We start from the raw sequence: 25,684 nt of genomic DNA, 5'->3' as shown, positions 1-25,684 counted from the left end.
CCTGTCAGTACATCTTAGTTCTAATCTGAAAGTTGCATTTTTGGTGGCAGATCGGACTGTTTCCTTCATCTGTCTAATGCTTGCTTCTCCTAAACGAGCGTTAATTACCAGCACATTACCACCGACCTTAAGAAGTTTGCAATGCAGTGCCCACACAGCTTGGGATGTGCCTATCTTTGTAAAGGTACCCTCTTCGCGTCATACCTCAGTTCTACAGACCAAGGAACATTATTGACCTAATACCTCCAGCTACTATGAAAAGTAATATCTGATGGCGTAAGTGGTTTTCCTCTTGTAAATCTGACATAGTGTTAAGCTGTTCTTCACTTGGGTGCACTGCATGTTGATCTATTCTCTTTGGCTTTGATGAAAGAGCGCAAGTGTGCCTTGGTGAAACAAAAAGCATTGTTTGGGATAAAAAAAAATTTCTTAGATGATTAGAAAAGAAATACCGTTGTCATTCTCCCTCCCGTCTTTTATATAAGCACTTCAGAAACCCTTGTGGACCCAAATCAGAGCTCTGATTTGAGAATACACAGGAGACAGGAAAATGGGGAGGTTGGGTTGTTTTCTACATTTGGGAAAGCATTACACTGAGGTTTTCTGTTGTTTTAGCATGATCAAATATCTTCCACAAAGAGAATAAGTGCTGCTAGGAGTTGGCCTAAGATTAATGTCCAGTTTGTTTTTAGGTTCACATAGCTATCCAATGAGAAATTTGGACTAGACCTTTAATTGCTGCACAGAGAAGCGGCCCTGTGTCACTCCAAAAAAGAGGATCAGATTTTTCCTCTGATACTGACATTAAAGTGGCCAATGAATATTGCACTCTCAGGTCTGAGGGCAGATTTTTTGGCCCAGATACTTTCTGAGTGAATAAAATATGAGAAAGTCTTTGTGTAGCTGGTGCCTTGGGCTTTGCTTTTCAAAAAGTGTTTTATTTCCTTGGCATGCATTCTGCAACATCTAGTGAACATTGGTGGAGCCTGAAATAATGTATCAAAAAGAATTTTCTTCCTGAGATGAGGCTGCTCTAGTTGCAAGGCATTCCCAAGTGAGCTCCCTAATGAGTGATAGATGGGAAAAATAACAGGAAGGATCCTTAAACGTTCCAAGTTTTGCATGAAAAATGATAAATTTTTTTGGATGCTATGTTTGGTACCTAGCCTAGAATTCTCCTACATTTTGATAGTGGTGCCTTCAGAATGACAGAGTGAGTCATAATATTTGACATTCGGGAAGATTTTTACTGGATCTCTAAGCACTTGTCAAGACTGTTGAGAAGAATACTTTAAGAAGAATTATGATTTCCTTTGAGAGTTTATGAAACTTCTTATTTTTTTAAGCTTGTTTCCTTTTCTTCAAAACAAAACAAAAAAGAAATAGAAACTTCAGAAGTATGTATTGACCATTTTTAGTGAAAGGATAGTTGAAGGCATCTATCCACACTGTATTCAGTTATTAAATGGTTTTCCAAAAATATTTCCAGCTTTAGATCATTGAGTTCTTTTAATGTCACCAGCCAGTTTCTTTTTTTTATGTTTATTTTCACATAAGATTCATAGCGCACAAGGGACATGAGGAATACCAAGACGATGAACTGGCAGTTGTCCAGGCATCACAGCAGGTTCTGACTTGCTCATGTTCATGTCTGCCCAAAGGCCGAGGGACTCGCTTTGCTTGTTAGTATTTGGGGGGGCTGGTGGGCTGTGCACTTGGGGATTGCTTAGTAAGCAGACCTACCTCCAGTACTGCTACCTCAAAATTGTGTTAATAGCTGTCCCCAATGACAGCTGCGTTTGTATTTGTAAGACTTGAACGTCTCTGGTTGCTTTTGAGGAGTAACAAAGTACAATGGCAAACCTCAAAGCCAGTGAATGACCTGTTTCCCTGGTTCCCATGGATTTGCAGCATTCAATTTTATTGGCACGTCCCCCTTCCTGAGCTGGATACATTCATTACATTTGCCCAAGATTTGTCCAGGGCTGTAAAAAGACTTGGTAGTATTTAATAGTGGTGGCTTCCTGAGATTCCTTCGCTCCAGATGGAATGGGTTGTCTTATAACTGATGCTATGAACAATGAACTGTCCACTGCAGATTGCCATGCCAGACTTCTCCAGTATTGCCAAACCCAGCCCACTAAAAGTCATGAGGGTATGTACGGCACATGCATACAGGGTTTATGGTGGTAGTACCCTCTCTCATGCCTCCAGGGCTTGTATTCTTGCTCCACTTTCTCACTTCTGTTTGACAACTCTCAAAAGCAGATATATTAGATGTTCCATGTTTGAAATAAACAAAAAAAATGAGTAATTTTTGCAAATACATATTATACTTCAATTCTAATATGAAGAGTCAAATAAAGAGCTATGTAGCTTGTATGGTAGGGAGGCTGGAGATATGGGAGAAATCACCTGAAGGAGTGTGCTGGGGGGTGTTAACAACTTAAACCATACCTGTCACCACCAGTCATCCTCAAAATTGTGTTCTCAGTCATACCTGCCAGATCACAAGGCTGATAAAAGACGGACCATTCTGATTTGCATTTTCCGTCTGAATTTTGATCTTTGTGGTTTGCTTGGCTTGTGTTTTCAGGTGTTTCTCTGTAGCCACTAGAGTCAGAAATGTAAGGATTTTTGAAAATGGAGTTTCTCTCAAGACAGGTGGAGCTGCAGCTAAAACATTGCCAGCCCACCAGTGCCTCCCACCTTATCCTTTTTCCCACACTATCCACATGGCTTGTTGCTCATGTGATGGTACGTATCGTGTACAGGCACACACAATATGCATAACCTTGAAACCCTGCAGGTGTGGTCTTCTGATATAGCTGCACAGGGGACTTTGGGACTGTAGCTTTTGGGGGTTTTCATGTTGAGAGTACCTGACCTTTGCTTTTCCTGCAAGGCTTTGGGAGGTGTGGGGTAGGTGCCTGTTGGTTTCTTGGGAAGGCAAAGATTTCTGTGATCTTTGGCTGGATCTCAAATCCTGGGTACTGAAGTGTGACCTAATAATTTAGGATGGAGAGAAGGGTGGTATTTAAATAAAATATCTGGTTTTGAACATTCTAGAGCTATTAATTATTAAAATGTATACAAATCCAGGGAGGTGCGTGGTGTGTAAAGCACCATACCTAGAAACAGCTGAGTTGAGCTTACATGTGATGGGTTTTTTTCTGAGAAGACATCATCTCCTGTGAGCACAATAGAGCTAGTACTTTTCTTATAAATAGTGAATGTTTTATAATTGCATGCAGTCCTAAAGCTGGTTCCTATTATTGAGAGTCGCAGAGGTTTTGTGGGGAGGGTTTGTGGGTTGTTCTTTTCCAGAATGATGTCCAATCAGCTTCTTTGGCAGAGTATTAACTACGGCTCAAATATGTTTCGGTGTGAAAATGTTACGGTCTAATGAGCAACTTCGCTTTTGTGTCACTTTCTTGCTTTGATGTAAGAGGTTCTGGGTCAGGAACTGCCCATTTGATCCTTAGTCTGTCTCCAAGTGGAGTTTATAGGTCAGTACTTTTTATACCAGCCTTTCAAATTCATGTAATAGAAAGAGTACAGTCACTATAGGTCAAAGGAGTCCAATTTAATGAAGTCTCACGTGCCCTCGCAAGCAATATTGTTGCTTCCTGCTGAACTACTGAGCTGTCTTCATTTAGGGAGACTCGCCATCCCTGAACATCATGGTTGAAGCTGCTTCAGGATTGTCCAAGTTGTGTTACAGCTTTATTGCTTTTCTTTTGCCTCAGGTGAACTGTGTGATGAGGTGATTAACCACTGTGTTCCTGATCTAAATCCGTGCCAACATGATTCCAAATGTCTTCCCCTTGACAAAGGAACCAGGTAAGCCTGTGTGTATATTGGGCTCCGCGCACTGGGCAGATCATCCGTTGGCTTGACTAGGGTTCAACTGGCGATGAGTTTTTAATTTTAATGCAACCATACATACTTTTCTAGCTTTCTGTGGTTTGCTTGGAAATAACAGATGTACCCCCAGAGCAGAGAAATTATTCTGGAAGAGGGCATGGCAAAAGGAGTACTTCTGGAACAGTTCACAGAATCATTAAAGTTGGAAAAGACCTGTAAGATCATCAAGTCCAACCATAATTACTGCAAAGTACCTTATGCTGCCTCAGAAACTAAGGACAGTTTCCTTATGTGTTCCTTAGGGCATTCATCAATTCAAGACTCATAACAGGAGTCTTAACAGATGTAACTCAGCTCTCCTCAGCCCATGCTGGCTCAGTGTTTAAAATCCAGTCCCATTCTAACTACTGAGAAGGGAAAGATAAACTTGTGGCCTGAGCATAAAGCTGCAGGTCAGGAGTTTTCTGTTGTATTCCCACTTTAGCTGTTGTCTTCTGGGATGGCTGGCAGTCTTGGGGTGCGCTGGCAAAGGCCAGCGGGGCTCCTCTCCCCACAATTCCTCACCTGGGCGGCAGCAGAAAGCAGCTGAACTGGACGGCTCTCACTCGGGAGCTGCCTTCTTCCGTTGGCTACAGAGGCGAGCTTTGCTCGACTCACGTTAGATTTTGTGAACTCTCCTGCGCTTGCATTTGCGTATTGGGAATGACACTGACTGTTTCACAGGGGCAAAGTAAAGCCTCATGTTTTAAACGGCAGCAAAACATCTGGAGATGTGAGGGTTGGGGTGTTTTGAGAGGTGCATAGCAGCAATGTTCATCAATTGTCTGAACAGGGAATTTCAGAGCAATTTAGCAAATAGAGGCAGTCGATTGAAAAGTCAAGCTCTATGGAAAGCTTGTCTAGAGAAGATCTTTGAATCAAAGATGTAAGAAAGGAGGACAAATTCAAGAGAGTTCATTGCAGTATGAGCTGCATTCTGCACTTTACACTAAGGCTGTTTTCACAGCCGCGATGCAATCCTGGGGGCTCACCGATTCCCTCGTGGGAGGGAGGGCTGGGGTTTTGATGAGGGATGCCCTCACCCAGCACACCCAGCGTGTCACAGGGGAGAGATGGTAGCACTCTTTGGTCTTCCTGGTAACTTGCAGTTGGTCTCAGATTGTGCCCTGTGAAGCAACCAGTGTGTCAGAATAGTGTGAACTAATACACAGAACATTGCAGGATAGTTCAAAGGAAGCGAACAAAAATTTTAGAGATGCTGGCTATCTAGAGGGCAGCTGAATCTGTGCTAGGCAGTCAGTCTGTACAAGTGAAGCCTTTCTTTTGGCTGAAAAACCTCCAGACAGAAATATTTCCAATTCTTGGGGAAGATTGAACTGTTAAATGATTAGGACAGTTCCTGAAATGATGCACAGGGACTGGATAAGGAGGTGTGTACTGGTACATAAATAGTCCCTGATGTTCTTTCCAGCTTTCATTGCGAGTTAATCCATCATTCAGCTAATCCAGTAGCTACATCACGTTACGAGGCAAAGGCCTGTAACTCAGATTACCTTATGTTGCTAGATGTATGAAGGGATGGAGACAGCTGTGGTCCTGAATGGTTTTACCCTTGCTGGAAGCATTTTCATACCTGCCATCCAAATAATTTGAGTAAATAAGACACTGGTTCTTGCTTGCTTGCTTGCTAGAAAAGTGTTCATCACAGTGGGGCCATTAACCCTTGAGGGGAGCCTAAATAACTACTTGTAAGTATTTTCTACTACTGTTTGTTGCATTATTCTTCCCACTATTCATAGAATGCTACACAAAAATCCGGAATGTCTTTAGTTTTTCTGTCTCACTTTGCTTTCTAGCAGGCCAGACTTGAGAGGTGAAGGAGCCTGCCCAGCCTTGAACATAGACTTGTCCAAGTATTGCTTTTTCTTTCATACTTTAGTTGCATCAAACCATTCAAAAATGGGCTGAGAGCAGTGTGGTTGCTGCTGGGTCTCACCGAAAACAACCACCTCTGGTCCTGTGCTGTTGCTGATCCCTTGAGCAGTTTGATCTCCTGACCTGCGATGTGCCATACGTTTAGCACGTAACGGTGCAGTGTGCCATATGCAGAATGAGTCAGGCTCACGCACCAGTCCTCTGCTCTGATTACAGAGGTGGGGAATATTAACGGCAGGATTCAGGCTTGCTCCTGAGCTGACCATCCACTTGTCAGGCTTGTGCCTTGACAGCAGTCAGTCTATCTGTCCTGCCTTCAGCTCGTCGGTCTGCAACTCTGCAGAGGGAGGAAAAGATGACAAAGACAGGGAAAAAAATAGGAAGCCAAGTTATTTATTGATACGGGGAGGGAAATTCCATTCTGGCCCTGCAATAGAAGCCATGATTCACGGCTTTAATACAATAGACATTGAATCCCTGCAGATGCAAATCCCGTTGGATAGGCCAACATTTTAAATACCACTAGACATGTTTTTAGGCTTTCTCTGATACTGGGAATGTTGCCATCACTATAAGGCCGTAGCAGAAAACAGGATTTCAACTGTACTGGTGTCAGATGGTCACGTAAATTGCTCTCTTACCAGGATTTCAATATGAAAGTTTCTTTGCCTCCTCCTTTACTTCATCATACTTTTACTGATACTCAGTCACTTGCTGGCACTGTGTGTGATAGGGATGAAGCTAATGTGCCGTCATTCCCTGGGAAGGGGGGAGACTTTGGGTTTCTAGGAGGAGGCTGGGTGAGACACTCATGTGGCTGAGTTTCTCACCTGCTACACTCCAGGCATGCATTTTTTTGGTAGCTTCAGCCTAGATGTGACACACTAAGAGCTCAGAGATGGCTGACCCAAAAGGAATTCCATGTTTCTAAAAGGAAAGCCAAGCCTGGAAGCAAACTGGACTATTTCAGTGTGTGTTTGGCTGCAAAGAGCTCTCTGCTTTCTAAGCTAAAATTGCAGGTGGCTTTCCTCACTTCCAGCCTCCACATCTTTATTGTGCTGTTACTATAGAAGAAGAGTAGCTTTCTGTATGCCAGGGAAAAAAAAAAAAAAATCAACAAAAAAATACCATTTAACACAATGAAATGACTTCTAAAAAAATAACTTCAGGAAAGGAGCATGTTTTTCCATTCACTGTATTGATGTTGGAGCATGGTATAAATATACTTTATTATTCTAAAGCTTGGAATTATTACCTGACAGCTTAAAATGCTGATTTAATGCAGCCCTCCACAGAAAAGTGGTGGTTCTGTCATTACTGAGATAGCCAATACACATCATAAAATTGATGCATGGCAGCCCTGAATAAGGAACTGCACATCGTTCATTATTACATCACTTTATATTAGGACTGCAGGGATCAATAAAAAGCAACAGGATTAAATGCTGCCAATTCCCCCCACAAAGTCTTTTGATTGACATTATTTGCTTGCAGGTGTGACTAAAATGTTGCCAAAAAAGTGTTGCCCGCTTGTTATGGTTTGGGGAAGGAACACTTTTTGCTCTGTTTTGTCATCTCCGTTATGTTGATCACAGTAGTCCCTAAGCCACCAAGGTGTAAAAAAGCAATTCAGGCATGCAGAGCTGGAACATCAACCATCCCATGGCTGCGGAGGGTCGTGGTGGGGGCCTCTTCTGTAGGGAGGATGGAGAAAGAAACTATATGCATCTACATAATGTTATACATCCTAGAGCCTGCAGGTTAATAGGCTTTGAGCTATTTCCTCCTTTTTTAGCCAGTCACAAGCCATGTTTTGAAATGGAGACTGAAGGTCACATTCTTCTCAGTGCTTCAGCTAGATGATTGCTGAAGTCCTGCTGCTGCGGCAGCCGTTCACTGGTCATTAGCAAAGACAGGACCCGCCATTGCACTCTGGCAAGTTTCCCCCGACTCGCTGCCTTGCCCTGAGGAGCTGGGGAGAGGCCAGGAAGCCGCAACGCACTCACTCGGAACCAAATTCAGCACAATGGCTGCTGCCTGGAAAGTGGAAATATCTTTCCTTGTCAGCTCCCAGGTGTCCAGTTCCTCTGAAGAGGTTTTCCACAAGGAGCCTCCTTCTGCACTTACCCCACCAGGCTGCTGGCAGGGAGGAGGCCAGCAGCATAGGTTGGTGGAGCAGTAGTTTCTTGCCTGATGCCGTCTCCCTTGACTTTGTGATGTCTCTCTTCTTCCAGCTCTCGGTGGCAAGCACACTGGGCCCAAACAAGGGGCTCCAGCAAGAGCACAGACCTCTTTTTTATTGCTGAAGTTAACTGTAGCTCTCCCCTTGTTTTGGTTTAAGTGATACGCCTTTTGTTTTCCAGATGTGCAGTAACATCCAGCTGGGAGGAGTAAAATGTGTTTTATGGAGTAAAGCGTGTTCATGACTAAACATTGTCTGCACTATAGATTCAAAAAGAGGCTGCTCAGCAATCCCAAAAGATCTGTTCCAAGTCAGAGACTTTGGGATGCATTTTCTGTTGTCAGGTTATAAACTTCTGCAAGGCTTATAATAGAAATGCTGATGCAGCCTTCGTACAACAAACTTGAGAATTGTATAAAATAAAATAAAAAGCCAATGTCTGCAGGTTTGGGTACATCCCATTGTGTTGCTCCTGTGAATGGCGTTACCCCATAGCAGCAGGTACATGCTTCGCCTGAGTGTCACCACGGGAAAGGACAGGCTTCAAAGACAACTTTCCATAGTTGCAGCAACATTTGCTATGCCTTGCAAATGAATGACAAACAGGTGGTAGTCTCAAAACTGATGGTCTTTTTCTTTAAATTTGCTGAGTTTTATGGCTTGCTTGCAGATTGCTTCCATTTGGAAGGTGGAGCCTTACTGTGCTCTGTGTAGCTGCACAGGGCCAACCTCAGACACTCAGCAGTGTGCCGACATTGGCAAAATCATAGTCTGAGCCGTCAGAGCAGCTGCCCTTGCAGAATATTGCCCTTTGAGTCTGTAAGGTTTGGGAAGACATTGTCATCTTTAGCATAATTGGGAGACCACTATACGATCACTCTTCTCCACTGACTTGGCTAAGGAAAAGCAGTAGTATGGTATTGCTTTGCTCGGCTTGAATTTAAGCAGATTGCAGAACCTCAGCTGCAGACAGACAGGAGGGACTTGAGCTTTTCTGATGGCAGGAATTGGGCTTGATGTTTCCAAGAATAATTGCTAACACCTTTCCGTCTCAAATCAGATTGGTGCTAGGCTGCCTGTGTGTGCTATTGCTGTGAATGTTGAAACAAGCTATTAACAGCGATCTTGTATTTCAGATGTGAGTGCTTGCCGGGTTACAGTGGAAAACACTGTGAAATAGATGATGATGACTGCGTGGGCCATAAGTGTCGCCATGGAGCTGTCTGCGTAGATGCAGTCGATGGCTACACCTGCGTCTGTCCTCAGGGTTTCAGGTACGTGAGAGTCAGCTCCTCCCCCGGACTGTCTTCTGTATGTAGTGTCAGGGCACTTTCTTTAATTGCTTTCATCCTCAGAGCTAAGCAGCCTCTAGATATGGTATCGATCTGTCATTCCTATGTGAATGGATGGCTCAGTGCTTCAAATCTTGTAGCTCAAGTAGGTCTTAATGAGTTAACTGAATACAGGGGATTGATGATTCTTGCTTTGAAAACAGCAATTTGCCTTTCGTGAAGTGCTGTGTTAGTTTGCCTGCCTACCTGCCCCAGCCTTTCCTGGTAAAACACCAGGTAATACACTCACATAAACTCTATGGAGATAAACTCTGCATGCACGGAAGTGAGCGAAGGATAATAAAATTACACCTATGAACTCTCAGACCTGGCTGCAAGAAAACACAAGTCTGAAGATTTTGTGCCAGTATGTCTGTGCCTGTTGGTGGATGGGCTCAATATGATTTGGGCTGTAAATTTCCAGTCTCTGATTCTGACAGCTGCCAATGTATCTGACTCCTGGAAATCTCTCTGTCTGTCAAAGATAAGTGTGCTGCTCCAAATGGATTCACTAACCATTGCCTGAGGCTGGATACTGGCTTCCTTCCAGCTAAACCTTTTCTGTGTTTGAAATACACACATGAGACAAAGAAGGAGTACCTGAAAAGATCAGTCTTGACAAAGTAGAAATTGCATGAACACTTATAAATCATTTTCTCTGCTTTGTATCTGCAACTGTTTTCATTCTTGCTTTCATCCATGCTGGTTTTTGGGGTTTTTTCCCTCTCAACACACATTTTTATTGCAGAGCAGACAGCCTTCCCTGAATAGGCATTGATATATAACATGATGTCAGCTGTGGTTTCATAGAACCAGGCTTGTTATTTACAGGATATCAGATATCCTCTGAATTTCAGATTCATGCCCTTTTCTCCACGTTTCATTCTCTGCTTCAATCCCTTTGATGGCCTTAGGGATCTTGCAAATTGGTGACTGGAGAAGATAACAAGTGGCTGTCCCACAGCGGAATTGTAAATGCTCGATGTTATCTAATTGTTAGAGTTGAGAAATGGGATTGCAGAGCCGTATCTGGAGTCAAGGGCAACTCGAGCCTGTCAGCAGATGGTAGTGACTGGGAGACTTCTACTGCAGGTCCCCTGATTTTTAAGGCATGTCAGTAGTAGGCAGTGATGAATGTGAGGGGTTTTTCCCAGGAAGGCAGGGTCACAGCGTTTGGCAGAGATGTTTTGAGTTGTGACACAGTTGAGAGGAATAGCAGGGGTAGGTGGAAGACTGGCCTGGGTCTCTTCCTGTGTACCAAGCAGGTCTACTGGCAATTTGAGCAGTGCCCTGGGTTGGCTGATCTCACACCAGGGACTTCAAGAGCAAGACCGGACCAGCCCAGCCTGCTCCCTCGCTCAGACTGGGGGGGTTCATTGCGCTAATGTCCTCCAAGAATAGGAAACACCTTTCTACACAAAGCTCTGAAACTCTACTGCTAGCTTAGACAGCACTTCATAGCCCAAGGTAGACTTGGGCAAGCAAAGTAATCCCGCTGCCTGTCAACAGCAAAGCCAGGATTAACTTGAGGTCTCCTGCTTGCTTTGGTTGGGTTTTTTTTGCATTAGTCCATGCCACCTCCCTCAATCTCCTATGCAAGGCAGCAAGGGTCTTTTAGGAGGAAGACATCACAGTGGGCACTGACAGGCTCCCTGTGCCAAGGCGGAGAGCAAGCTGAAGCCCCTTGTGTTCTCCGTGCAGAATAGTCCCTGATCTTGTTTGATTTCAGGATTAAAATTCTGCTAACAAAATATGATCTGCTCATTATTCTTTCCATGACTCCAGCCTTTTGTAGTTTAAAGGCCTGCTGCTCTGAAGGGGGTTCTGATTTTTCTTTTCCCTCTTAAGATTGCAATTGCAAAGATGGTGATTGACAGAGTTCAGGCTTCTGATGTTCAGGGTTATAGACTCAACTGTTCACGAAGCGCGCCTCAGGCGCTGGGCTGTGCGGCAAGGAGATAACTTTGCCAAGTATTTGAAGGCTGCAAGTGTTGATGAAAAGGAGAGAACTTAAGGGGTGGTCTGACAAAGGTAACTAGGAGACCTAGGATGATGATTAATACAAGTTTTTTGGCTAAGTTTCAGGAATCGTTTCCCAGCAGTGAGTTTGCAGAGTGACCTCCCAGTTACCTGGAGCTTATGCTGTTGTAATAAATGCATAGACCTATAACAATTTTATGGTTGTCACTATGCTGTACATCGGAGCCACTTGGAGTCACACATTAATAAGGATGTTAAAACTTACATCCTCGCATGATTGCACAAATGGCACTCCGGTAATTCTTAAAAATGTAGGGCCTCGTATGCACAATGACGCCCCAAAAAGCAATAGTACCAACATGCACACACCTGTTTCCCCATCTTAGCATTTCCTGCTCACTGTTCATGCGTAGTTGTGCTCCACGCAGCACCTTTCCTTATCACTCGGCAACCTTTTGCAATGACATAATACACTTTCTTCCTGAAAAGTTTTCAGTGTTTTCTTCCCAAAATAACATTCGTTTACCCCCTGCAGACGAAAACATTTTTGAGAACTTGTGAACCCCATTGGATAAAACCTAACTTATCAAACCTTCCCTCTAGCAATCAGCCTCACAGTAGTGTTGTCCTGATAAATGTTGCTCTAGTGGGGAAGCACACATTAAGACTGCTGAGCTTGATAGAAAGCTGTTCCTCCATTGTGTAGATGCTTCAGAGTTCCCCACTGGGATAGTTTGCTGCAAGAAACTCAGCAGTGATTATTTAAATAAATGAGATCGTACCAGGCAGAATGGACTTGGCCAAGCTATGCGAGTCAGGCTGTGCTCCACATCCCACTGCTGGGGAAATAAATAGTATTAATTATTTCTAAAAATATGTTTTAAAAAATATTTTAAAATAGAGAAGAAAAGGCCTTGACAGATACTGTTGCTAATGTATCTTCTGGATGCCAGTAGCAGGGCAGCTGCACTTGTAAAGCCACCCACTGAAGGGGTTTCGCAGCAGGGAAGGGCTGTGCAGGAGCCGTACTGGGAGCTCAGGGAATCTTTCAGAGCAGCACCAAGCACAGACACACTGGCTTCTTGCAACATTTGCTTTCTGTTAGTGGAGGCTGTTGCGGGTCGCATGGATTTTTTATTATTATTATTTTTAACTTCCATGAAATTAGAATTATATACACTGCCTTTCCTTCTGCTTTCTAGTTGTCGCTCACAGACAAAACAAAATGATTGGCATTAGGTAGAACAAAGCTAATGGGCTGGGTTAGCAGTGTTCCTTTCTGCTAGTCAGCTCTGGAGAACAAATTATACCTGACATCAGGCCGGGGTGACAGCCATCTGTGGGGTCAGTCCTAGTCTGGCCCTGTGGCTGGCTCTCCTGACGTGTTTGCCAGTCAGCTGCAAAGCCCTGCACCTGAGAGAGAGATCACATACTTAATGAAACCAGGCTTTGAACAGGAAAGTGCTCCAATCAGACAGTCCACTTTAGTGCCAGGCTCGCAATGGGGACGTGGCGCTGATGTGTCCTCAGCTCATCAACTCTGGCTGAGTCTGACTGCTGTGCTGGTAGGCAGCTACTACGGTAACCACCTTAAATTGGCAAGAATTGCTTTCTGTGTATCTATCTTCCCATGAGGTCGTTGCTATTTTTTAATATTCCCTTGTTTTCTTGGAAAGGGGAATCCAAACCATCGCTTGCTGAGCGGTGCTGTGCCCTCCCGAGGTGCTGTGCTCACCCTCCAGGAACCGGGTGGCCTGGGGGGGCTCTGCCAAGAAGCTGCAGCAAAAGGTCTCGCTCAGGATGGGAAAGTTTCTTAGTCTATAACTAATTCATAGCTTAGGTGTATTCACAAAGATATGTTCCCAAGAACAAATTTACTTTGAGAAGCATATCAGACTGAGCAAAGACAACCATTTCCCATATGCAGTTATTCCCCCACACCGTACTGCTTGCCATGCTCCCATTTCCACTGCTGCCCACTGTACTGACCCAGTAGGTCTCCTCCAAATACTCCTTGGAGCAAAGTAAATGGGGTTTATTGATTGTCAGCAGTATTGCCTGCCAGATTACACTTTTGAGATACATTTGTTTAAATGAACAGATTGGCTTGTCCCTATGCAAGATTATGCTATTCTGGTAGAGGATATTTACCGCTCAGCTGACGGGGAGGGGTTTGCTCCTACCCCCTGAACCCTTTGCGGATAGTATTAGCAGCCTCTGACTGCGCCCACTTACAGCACTGAGTGTCACCAGGCGGTGAGGGGAGACAAGGGGTCCCAGTTAACCACAGCTCCCTGCCCCTTAGAGCAGCGAGGTGGTGATGGGATGAGGCTGGCTGTGAAACATCAATCTGTCCTTGTAGCGAATAAAGGAAGTTTAGGGCAATGCAATGAGAAAAGTGTTGAAATGCAATTATCCTGAAAAGTACCAACAGGTGATTCTGGCTGAGAAGGAAACATCTGTGTGTTTGTGTACATGGGCACAGCCAACCCCAAGTGACACCAGGGCTGGAGCGGGACAGTCCCTGCAGGGTGTGCTCACAGGGCAGTGCAGCACTCTGCTTTAGGCCTTGGAAAGCCCCAGACATGTTTTTCACCCTCCTCATGCTTATTCCTCTGGAACAGATTTTTGTTTGCCGTACCCACATCACCATGTACAAGGCCAACATACAGATTTGGGCAAAGTTAGGAAGCTGGTTAGGGTATGCCATGCTGTATAGCGCCTGTGGGGAAAGGGGAACTTTTCTCACCTTTTCCCAGGTGCAAATCCCAAATGTTTGCATCTTTCAAGGCATCCTTCAAGTTTGCCTTTTATAAAAGTAGTAATGTAAAACCCTGTGTCTCTTCTCTCAAGCATGATAGAAAAGCAGAGCAACTCCATTGCTTTTGATGCAGTTCAGGATTTAGCCCATCCATATTTTGTCGTGCATTTCTCTCTTTCGTGTTTCCCAGAGGCAGACCAGAGAGTGATGTGTGTGGGGCCAACAGGGACAGGGAGAGGTTTGGGCTCTCATTCCACACAGCGCTAAAGATAGAGCTGTGGTACTCTGCGCAAAATTTCACATGAGAAAATGTAAAAAGGAAAGCAGTCGTCTCCATTTCCTTCTGTTATAGAGGCAGCAGGCTCTGGTCTCTGTGGCTAAGCAAGATTGATCTTGAGTACGTTGTGGCTGTTTTATTTGCTGTTCTTGCACGTCTTGTATCAGTACTATTTACTGTAGGGTAGTGGCTTGGGTTTCTATTGTATCTAGGAAGGTTGCCTAGAAATTCACTGAGCTTCCAAGTCTCACCTGCTTTACTGGAGAGGAGTGAGGTTTTTGGCATTTTTTTTGCTTTGTTTTTGTAAGAGTGCTATTATTCCACAAAGTGCTCCTTGAATGGCAGGAAATTCATAGTAGGGCAAGTGGGATTTCACTGTTCCAGGACCGGGCTGATGGGTTATTCACTGCATGCAGTGAATGGGTCTGCCACAATCCTCTCCTGGCAAGCCCTCTGCCCCCGTGCTAACCAACACTGTGCAACACGGAGAGATGGTGCAGGAGCCAGAGCCCATAGCCCTCGCCGCAGCTATCCCCATGGCATTCCCCGCAGCTATCCTATCCCCACAGTGTTCCCCACAGCGTTCCCTGCCGCTATCCCCATGGCGTTCCCAGCAGCACACCGTGATGCATGCTCCCTACTCACCAGCTACCAATTTTTCATTTTACTGTCTGCACATTTTCAAGCAGTCACAGAACTTGATGCAAAGAGTTTATGTTCTCTCCTCAGTACAAAAAGGGTTTGTTGGGTTTGGACAGTGGCTGTAATGAGGAATTTGGGGCATACTGTATGCAGCCAGCCAACCTGGCCCTGTCCCCTTGCAGTACCCCTTGACTGCACAGGCCCAGTGGGTGTACTGGGCAGAGATTTTTCATTTACTTTTTGCAGTTTAGTCTGACACATGACATCACTGTGAAAGATGACTGCAGCTTTTTGCACTTTCTCCTTTTCCCCTGCTCCTTCTATGCTGGTGCTGGTATTTCAGTGTAGCTGAATCATTCCAGCAAATAACCCGTGAAGTGTGCAGCCATGCCGAACCCAGGAAGGCAGCCTGGGGACTGAGCCGTCGCCGCTCCTGGGCGATGTGGCCCAAGCCTCAGAGGTTCCTACATGTAGGTTTTGCTCAGCCTCTCATATAGTTAAGACTGAACCACAGCACTTTCCTCCAGATCTGAATATGATTCGAGTTCACAAGTACTCAGATCTGGCATTTGGTTTTCAGCTACTTCTGATTCCGGGAGACCTTCCTTTCCTTCGCGTGTTTCTGATCCGTGACATTGCCAACCACAAACTCAGCTAAAATAAAGTTAATGATCCTGATGCTGTTAGAAACAACCAATTCAGGGAAGCTGCCCAGCAAATAGTGTGGTATCAGTGCATTGCTTCTACGACTTTTTAGCAGTTGCCCATCTGTTGATGATACACTCTCTGATATACAGTAAGCCAAGTGAGGAGGCTGTAAAAAACCACTAAAAATAGAGGATTTTCACCTTGCTTGCCACTTACAACAGCAGAGGTAGACTCAAGTCACAAAACCTAGGATGGGAAATCTCAGGTTTGGACTTAAATGGCTCCTGGTTTTTGCTGGGAACCTCTGCACGGCACAGTGTGGCTGGAAGCTATTTTAGACAGACTCCTGTACCTTGCAGAGCTAAATAACCAGTGCAAAGTGCAGTACAAATTGCTTTCAGTATTTGAACTGGCTCGTTCAGACCCAGCATGGGATTTCTGTACAGCACTATGCTGTATAGCTTTCACACAGTAAAGCAGGCACATGGTAGCTGAATCTCAGAGTCACTGTACCACGGTAGTAGTATAATGTCAGCATCTGCAAGTGTTTCCTTCCGTAAAAAAATGGTGATAATTGAGGCCGCTTTTTCTTTCCTTTGCTTTCTGCAGTGGACTTTTCTGTGAAACTCCTCCACCGATGGTTCTTCTCCAGACGAGCCCATGTGATAACTACGAGTGCCAGAATGGGGCCCAGTGCATCGTCGCACACCATGAGCCCGTCTGCCGCTGCCTCGCTGGCTTTGCTGGGCAGAAGTGCGAGAAGCTCATCACAGTCAACTTTGTTGGGAAGGATTCCTATGTGGAGCTGCCATCAGCCAAAATTCGCCCTCAGGCAAACATCTCCCTCCAGGTATGTCATGCAGAACATCGGTTGCCAGCCCAGTGCTCTTCTAAGCAATAATACACATACATGTATAATTTTTTTCATTCTGAAGGAACAGGGTCTATTGGCCAAGATGCTGACAAAGTTAGAGACAACTTGTGAGCCAGTTGTCTGCTCTAAAATTCTCGAAACGCTAAGGAACAACTAAGGCACTGCTGTACCTTTGTGGACACACATCCTGCCTCCAGAGTCTCACCGCTCTCTTATTCCCAGAGTGGCAGTGTGTAACTAGGGATGATTCAGCAAACCTCCCTGTCTTCTTGCTGATTTACAGCATTGTGTTTCATCCTGTAGAAATTAGTGCTTAACATTAGGAGACTTATTAAAAGAGGCTGCTCTAAATGGCCTTTCCAGACAATATTTTGCTTACTCTTTTACTGTGCACGTTCAGTAGATAAAAGGCCTGGGATTTTGTTACAGTCCTCTTGTTACACCTAAATTTGGTTTGGGGTCTCAGGTTCAGAAAACAGTGGAAAATAGCTACCAAAGGTACTGTGCCCCTACTGTCGTCTGTGGTTGTGGATCAAAGGTATTTTGGATACTTAGTGCAATATGATATTTAAGTGATTTGGAAGTTATTTGCATTCACAATCTAGCAGGCATTAAACTGATCTTTTTTTTTCCCTAGTATCCCAAAGTAAACGAGGGGATAATTTCTAGCTTTATACGTTTTCTAATAAAGACATGTGTGGAGCACATATATGACATGACACATCTCTTTCTTAGGCCACTGATTGTTAATCTGGACTATTTCTGTGCTAGATTCACCCTGCAAATGAAGCATAACATTTCAAAAGAAGTGAGAAGAAAAATCATCCCTGTATTTTTATTTTATTGCATTTATTTTCTCAATTTGAAGAGATTGTATTCCACAGTTGGAAATCATATTCTAGACTTACTTGATGGAGTTTGGTTGTAATTAAAATACCAATGTCAAGACATGGGAAAAAGTACGGAATTTCCACATTAGGAATAGATTTTTTTTAAAGGGTGGTTCCTGCAAATTTTAGTCTAATGAGAAAATTTCATAATTAATATTTAGCTTTTCTTCAATAGCTTGAGTATACAGTTTATATGAAAATGAAGCTAATTCATGTGTATTTGAAACTCCAGTTTTTCTTTAAATTTCCCTTTTATTTAGTACCACAAAAGAGATTCTAAAATATGGGCACTCTAAAATATGGCTCCCCAAAGGCTCCAAATACTGTAGGTCAACTTTAAAGCTCAAAATCTGGACATTGTCATCTTAAGTGTACAAAACACATTACATCAGCCATAGCTTGAAGAATAAAACTGATTATTACAGAAAGCACATGCAGATGACATTCTTACTTCTTGTTTCCCAGGCTGAATATTATTCTTGCATCCAGTAGTTAATCACTAGTGAATTAAAATTAGCATACAACATTGATTATTAAGAACAGATAGAGGAAATCTTATTTAAAAGTGCTCAAGAAAAAAAAAATCTTTTAAGGGCAAAAGGATAGTATTTAAATATATATATAAATGCAAACAGATTTTTAAATTCACTGTTTAGTTTTGGCATTTAACAGCCATTATAAAAAAATAAGCAAGGAATCTAGAAATATGTGCTGTGAAAATAACAGGCAGGTTGTAGCCAAAAATCCCATTTTGTCTCTTCTTTTTTTTTTTTTTTCCCTTTTTTTTGCTTTTGTACTATAGGGTTATTTGAGAGCTGGAGCCTCGGAAAGTGGAAGCCTTGTTTTCTGATTCAGTGTTCAAGATTTTTTTTTTCCTTGCTGTACATCAAAGCTAGAGCAATGAGGGCTACTCTGTTCTTCCTGACTCTCTAAATGTCCCATTTGAACTCAGCATGACTAGTTAATAACTTGGATTGAGTGAATAACTCATGGTTATGCTAGATGTGGCAACAGGTCCTTCTTTCCTTCTTTTTGTTCATAAAAAGTCTGTGAACAGATCAGCGCTTGCTGACATTTGTTTGCTTGTAATTGTGACACACTCCTCCTACTGCCAGAGTTGATTTTCTAAACCTCCACTTCAAGCTGGGGTAGTAGCTGAGAAATAAATTCACGTGTCACCAAAATTACAGCAACAGTCTATTGACAGGGATCAAATAAATTGCAGCCTTCACCTCCTGAAAACTAGTTCTCATTTGAAACAGGGGAGCCATCCCTTAGTGGGAGGCCAACCTGTTTGTGTATGAGCCCACTCAATGTCACCAAGACCTTTTTGTGTCTCATGGCTCTTGCTCTCGTTGTTGCTAATATATATGATTTATTAAACCATATTTGAATTGCATATATGATTTTGGTACGATTTTTAATATAGGTTTATTTCTTTTTTAATCATTCTCAAGCAACCTTACCTGGTTATTAATGTTTCGCAGGTAGCAACGGACAAGGACAATGGCATCTTATTATACAAAGGAGACAATGATCCTTTGGCTCTGGAGTTGTACCAAGGACACGTGAGGCTCATCTACGACACGCTGAATTCTCCACCTACCACAGTATACAGGTAAATAGCTAAGCTTTACCAAGACAGTTGATTTTCAAAAAAGATGGAGAGGTAGGATTTTTCTAAGAAATGTGCATGGGAGAAGAACCTTTTATTTTACTTCACTATACCTCTTTTATGTATGTCATTAGATAAGAAAATCAGAATAAAGGCTTAGCTGGAGGCTGCATGGTTAAAAACTGGCATTTATTGGCAATACCAGTCATACTGTGTCCTACTGTGATTGCAGAAAAAATGTTGTATTTTCTCATCTGCTGTGAAGATTCAGTTTCTGGTGAATGTTGTCCTTGAAGTAGTTCCAAATAATCAGTTCCTTTGATGTTGATATTTAGCATTAATTTACTGTAACAAGGCAGAATGGTGACACTGCAACTGCAGGATTAGACTCTCAAATAGGAGGAAGGCTGAATTCCTCTACAGGGTGAATATTTTTAGAAGAACTCTTACCTATATCAGAAGTAACTACCTAAAGCATGAAAAAGCACAAATGACAAAGGTAAATTGTAGGGTAATTTGACCTTCAGACACTTTTGGGGATATCAAACCCTCAGTTTTTATTCATTAGTCACAAGAAAGAAAAGCAAATGTAAAAGTGCAAGCCATGCACAAAGGCGTTCATTTCCCTAGGAAAGACAAAGGTGCTGCTCATGTCTTCCACTGTTCCTTTAGCAGCCCTCTCCCCGGCTTAACTCCCTTCTGATTATTTTTAAGCCCTGTTGCTCCAGTCTGTTCTGTGTAAACATGCAGTTGTGACCACATGGAGCCATTTTGGGTTCAGTGCAGTTTCATGGCATTGTGTATGCAGAAGCACTGGATTTCCCAGCCCGCCTCGCTTTATAAGGCAGAGCATCCTATTAGAGCAAGTAAAAGAATGCCACCAAGTATCACTAGCCAGGACGGGCCTCGTACTTTTTCTGGAAAGTTTTCTCGGCACTTGGTAAAACTTGAGTCTTCCAGGGAGTTTTCTTTAAGGGGAATGGTGTTTAAGAACATGAGAAAATTCTTTCTGTATAAAAGCAAATTGGATAATACCAATGCTGGGGATGTCACCAGGTAAGAGCAATGGCTTGTCCACTGTAGGAATGAAGAAAGTAGTTTGTTAGTGATTTTCACCAGCTGGATAGGTGTTAAAAATTTCTCTGTGTGTGGCCGCTAATCCTAATTGATTTCATGTTAGGGCAAAGCTGAAGTTGTTAAACAGTTTTACGCCACTAATTAGAACATAGGGAAAAGCTCGTTATGTGTGGGCAGTACAGGGGGTGACGGAGCGGTGTGGATGCTTGCTCTCCAGTGTCAAGGGCAGAGCAGTGTGGTGACAAGAGCTGTTGCCACCATCACAACAACACTTTATGGATCTGCTGCCTTCTGGCAAAGTTGCCAGAGATGGCGAGCGGCAGTGTCCTCATTATTGCTGCGCCCTTCATATTGATCAAGGAGGAGGTCTCCATTCAGACTGACACCTCATTACCATAAGATTAATGGCCTGTTCACTACGTTTTGTACGGTGTGATCTGCTGAGATGGGAAAGTAGCTGCTTAATAGGATGCCCTTTCTAAAATGTCACTCTAATCTTTTATTAGTTTAAGGAGTGGAGCAAAATGGGATTAGCATGGAGCTTGTTGGGAAAAGATTATGTTGGTTGAGAGAAACTGCAGCTAAAGAATGTCAAAAAGGGCCTCTAAATAGATTGAAAGACTTGTTTTCATTAAGGGCTGAGAAAGGGGGAGGAAACCTGCTTCTCTCCTTACAATCATAGGATTTAAGGGTAGAAGGCGTGAGTGGATCTGGTTTGACCTCCCTGTATATCCTGTTTGACTTTTAGCTAAGGCGTAAGCTCTGTTTGGCTAAGACATGACTTCCAGCTTGGCACCGAGTTTCAACAGGAAAATACCAAATAATGGAAATTCCCCCGTTTCCTTTAGTAGCTTGGACAATGGTCAATCATTTCCGTTATTCAGGCTTTGGCCATAATTTCTAAGTTGTGTCATTAATTCCTTCTGGATGTGTTAGACGCTTTCTCCAGGGAAATGAAAGTCCTTTTATACCTGGTACTGGCTCCCATGAGTTTATCTGTACTTTTGATTGCATTGTCTCCTAACATGCATTTTGGTGAAATGAATAGCTGATTCAGTGTGATGCATTTTACGTAAACCTTAAGAATTTGGGGAACTGTTTTCTGCAACTTCTACAATTTTTCATTTTTCATTAAAAATAAGGTTACTAGGAGAACCTGAAACAGTCAAATCTTAGCCTCACCATTGGTAAAACAGTTTGCCTTCTCTATCGTGTACTCCTCGCTGTCTTGTTTAGATGCGTCATTTAAATCGCAATCTCAGCAAAAGCGGACTGTTTGCCTTTGAGAAGCTCTGTTGAAAGACTATTAGATTAATTTTCACAGGCAATATCAGGTGCTGCTATCCTCTAAAGGGGTCCACTTCTCAGAAGAGATGAGCAGGGCTTTGGCTCTTGTTTTTCCTCAGAAGAGTCTGCCAAAAGAGGAGGAGGCCTTGAAATACTGCCTGGTGGGAACTGTGCCAACTACAGCTGCAGGAAATCTATAATTGACCTGGTCCTGTGTTGTAACTGAGATGTGTTGCTGGCTCTTTCAGGTACTCCCATGACAGGATGTGGGAAGTCATTGGCAAGCCACATTATCTGTAATTCTTCATCAGTCTCCATGATAAGATTTATTAATAGTACTTAAGAACAGTAGAATTAGAGAAGTACTTGGCTAATACAGGTAGTACCCTGCAGGGATAAGATAAAGCCTGTTGTCAGACAGGTTTGGAAGCCAGCAGCGAGTAAGGCATACTTGGTGGTAGTTTTCAGTAGTATTCAGCAGAAGGGTGCTGGAAGGATGAAGTACGCAATGTGTTACATTGCAAAACTCTTCCCCCAGCCCCTTAGTATACAACCAGGGTGAAGGTTTGCACCAGACATGTGGTGTGCGTGCTCTGAACTTGTTGGTGTAGTGCACTCTGTGGGTGGCCTCACTTCGCAAAACTATTCTAGGAGATTGAGGGCAGGGATGTGGCATAATGGACTGCAGGTGTGCCGGGAAAGAGCAATTCATTCTGTCTACCCTGTGAAGGCAGGTTGTCTCTGGCTGTTGGAGTGGACCTGTTCCTGTATTGTAGTTGCTCCTTTGAGCAGATTTAAGTAGAACTGCAGTACCAAGTTAGTCTGGAAACACCCAAGATTAACTTGCTGTACATTCAGGTTTACTTTACGTGTATTCATTCCTATGGTATGTTTGGATAGAAAGGTTAAAGTTGACATTGGGCTTTTCTTTCGTTCTAGTCAGATAAAGGTCAGGAAATGTCCAATGGAAGAGACTACCTAAAATACATTGTCATTTATCATCAAGTTACAAAGAAATACAAGTTAATGCATAAATATGCAATGATTGAACTCACCCTTTTAAAAGAAAAGCTGACTGGTCTGTTATTGGAACTCCTCACTTGTAAGCTGCTGAACAACGGTTTCTTGGATGTCATAGTAAACATTTTCTAGATGATCCGTTTTTGAAGTAGGATTCCTATCTGTTGTTTCTTTTATTCTGTTTAATTATTCTATAGATGCACAGATGAGAACAGAAATCTAAGTGTTTTATTGACCTCCTGGTTTCTGCACTGGTGAGAATACTCTTCCAGGGCATGACAGTACTTAGTACTGAGCCAACAGTGAGTTCCTGAAATAAAGTAAATCTTTCACACAGATATCCTACCTTAATTTAACGATACCAACTGATGAGGCATGTGCTGCTTTTATTTACCACCATGGTCCACTGTTAAAAGTTTGAATTAACAAAGAACATGTAATTCTGTAGTTTCAGCATTTAGCCATTGATACTGGTATCTGTTTAACTGTATTCTATAGGGAGAGCTTCCTATTTTCAGTCTTTTTTCCTACATCTGGTGCTTGAACCAGAGATAAGACCTTACTTGTAATTTTTTTTCTGATAGGTTTTATACTACTGTGCAGTCATATTGATTTGGATGCTAAATTAATCCTTCGTAATAGAAATGGAAAATAGAAATTTGACACAAACTACTGATGTAGTTCCCTCATTGCCATGTTGCATGCAGACTGTCATATCTGGTAAAGAGCAAGATGCAGACGTCATTGACGTAAAATATGTTTTCATGCAGGCTTCCTGACAGCGCTGAAAAAGGACGCAGTTAGGAAAACATAAGAATTAATTGTTTTTCTCTTTCTGCAGAGCCTACACCCAAATTACATTATAATTCCTTTTAAAAGTATCCTTGCATAATCTGTTTTCAAAAATGCTACATCATTAAAAATATTTCTTATAGATGGTATCACGCAGTTCTCATGGTCTGGCTAATTCTTACATAGCATAGATGGATGTTCTTGTGGTTAAAGCAAAAGGCCTGAAATAAGGGAGCTTAAATTCTTACTGTGTCTGCCTCATATGTGATGACTGTAATGACAAATTCAATCTGGTTGCACAAGAAGTACAGAAATGCACAAAAAACAGGAAAAGTGTTTCAGAAATGTGCTGTGGGTCTCCAGAGGGTGTGGTTCCTTCTCCTTTCTCCCTCCAGGCTGTGAAGCAGCACAAGGCTCTCGCCCTGGCAGCATCTGCAAACTGCCCGTGCTGTTCCACGTCACTCAGCCTCTGCCCCGGGGTGGCTGGAGCCTGGGGAGCCGCCGATGTGGCCACCGGCACTCGTTATCCAACAGGTCCCCAGCCATGCCATTCCAAAGAACTGAACTTGGTAGTACTCAAGGATTTTGGTCCTCTACTCAGATTTCATAGACTTCTCCGCATTTCTGGTGCTGAGGTTGAACAATTGCTTTGGTGATGGAGAACTTCCACGCCTTCCAAAGATACGGGAGATGGGATTTTTGTGTAATTGCCTCTCTTTAGCTGCAACTGCTTATCTGCAAAATAGCCTGGGAGGCTTCACCATTAATTCACTGCCTTGTAGGGAGGAATGTGCTACAGGAGTGAAAGCATTAATTATTCTTAGGATCATTATTAGAGCGTGTCAAACCCAGTTTTTACCAAAAGTGTCTTTGCAGAGCTCACTGCATGACTGGTCCTTTCCTTCCTAATACCTTCATAGTCTGCAGCTTGTGCTGTGCCTGTCCCTTGTGGGATTCCTGTTTGATACTTCTGGACGGTCTTTAAATAGACTGTTTTTCAGAGATTTCTATGAGACGTCACTGAGCTCTTAACAATTCCCTATATTTGCAATTCATTTTATTCTCTCTATCACACACTTATTTTTTCAGGTACTCCTTAGGGATTTTGCATCAAATACAATGAAAGAAACCGGTATTAATCTCTGACCTGCACAGTTAAAGTTGTGAAATTTGAATGTACTTATACATCTTGCATGAACCAAGGCAAAGAACAGATGAATTATTTTTTGCCTTTATAAAAGGCTCTGGTGTATTTGAATGGGACAAAAAAGACAGGTGTGTGAGTTCTTGTCAAACTACAAACATCGCATTTCCCTAGTTTTTCTTGGATTTTTGTGTAGTAGGACAGTGAAAATGTAAGGCCAAGACCTTAAAATGTCCTCTAACTTTTATCATTAGGTTCAGAATCAAATATTTGCTTTCATGAAATTCAGAAACTTTCTTCTGCTGAGATGAAGCTTAAGAAGGGTAAAGTTTTGTCCTTCAGGCTGCCTGAGGACTTAGCAGGCAAAATCTTGTTAAGCTGAATTAATTTTTTTTCTTTGAAAATCTCTTCAGTATCTCTTGCAAGAATGACAGTTTCTCATCTCTCCTCTCTCCCCTCGCCTCTGCCCAGCTCATTCTCCTCAGTGTAATATCTGAGTACCCAGAAACACTGTGCTGCAGACCCACAGCTTTATTTCTAACCTTACAGATACGTGTAGGGTGTTTCAGAGTGAGATGTTTCATCAGAAGAAGGCAAAACCTTTCACAAAGCAAGTTGGCATATCTGTGTACCAGGTATGGGAAGTTAGGAATAGGTCATCTAAAGCCACCTGCCCTGCAGTAGTGACAGAAATAGAAGTTACATTCTCTGAGTCCCAGGTCGCCTTCTTCAGGGCCCAAAATCCAGGTTATCGGTCTAAGTTGCACTCAGATGTCCCCTGTCAACAGAGGCCGGGCTGCACCAGTACACACAGGCACTGCCAGCGCGCATGGGCTGCTGACTTGCCCAAAGACCCCTGATTGAGGCAGGGGTGTGCTTGGCTTTGTCTTCCCCTCAGCACTCACTATTGAACTCTAAAAAACTTACACCACAGTCTGTGAAGGCCATAAACTCAATAGCTGCTCCTCTGCCTCAAAGGGTTTTGTGCCATTTTAACTAATTCTTTGAATTCACTTGAATTATGGCCACTTGAAGTCAAAGCAAAGATGTTACTGTGCTAGCTTTAATGCATAGACAATATATATGCAAATTGTCAGTAGTCTGTGTATTTTGTTAAGCACATTGATTTGATGTTGTTTTCTAGAACAGACAGACACCCATAAGCTGGTCTGTACCCTGTTATTTTAGTCACTGCCTACCTGTCCTCTGCACGGCTCCACCTGTATCTCCCGGCAGCTCTCTCGCAGCTGAAGGGGACAGGACGGAAGCCGAAGCAGATACGCTGTGTCCATCCTGCTGGTTGCTTTGTTCATCAGCAGCCTTTTAGGAAAAGCTATGCAAAAGAGAGGAGTGCAGCACACA

General features: G+C 43.1%; 1 protein-coding gene across 1 annotated transcript in view; it reads left to right on the top strand.

Moving 5' to 3' along the window:
• Positions 1–25,684, top strand: part of SLIT3 (slit guidance ligand 3) — a 534,144-nt gene that overhangs the window by 492,489 nt on the left and 15,971 nt on the right. Inside the window, exons 29-32 of the mRNA XM_059825130.1 lie at positions 3,750–3,843; positions 9,121–9,258; positions 16,233–16,473; positions 18,875–19,005. Coding sequence (XP_059681113.1) covers positions 3,750–3,843; positions 9,121–9,258; positions 16,233–16,473; positions 18,875–19,005 — 604 coding nt within the window. The remainder of the gene's footprint in view (positions 1–3,749; positions 3,844–9,120; positions 9,259–16,232; positions 16,474–18,874; positions 19,006–25,684) is intronic.

This window comes from Gavia stellata, chromosome 16 (genome assembly GCF_030936135.1).
Source record: "Gavia stellata isolate bGavSte3 chromosome 16, bGavSte3.hap2, whole genome shotgun sequence".
NCBI lineage: Eukaryota > Metazoa > Chordata > Aves > Gaviiformes > Gaviidae > Gavia > Gavia stellata.
The sequence above is the reverse complement of the archived record's forward strand: the minus strand, read 5'-3'. Positions and strand labels throughout refer to the sequence as shown.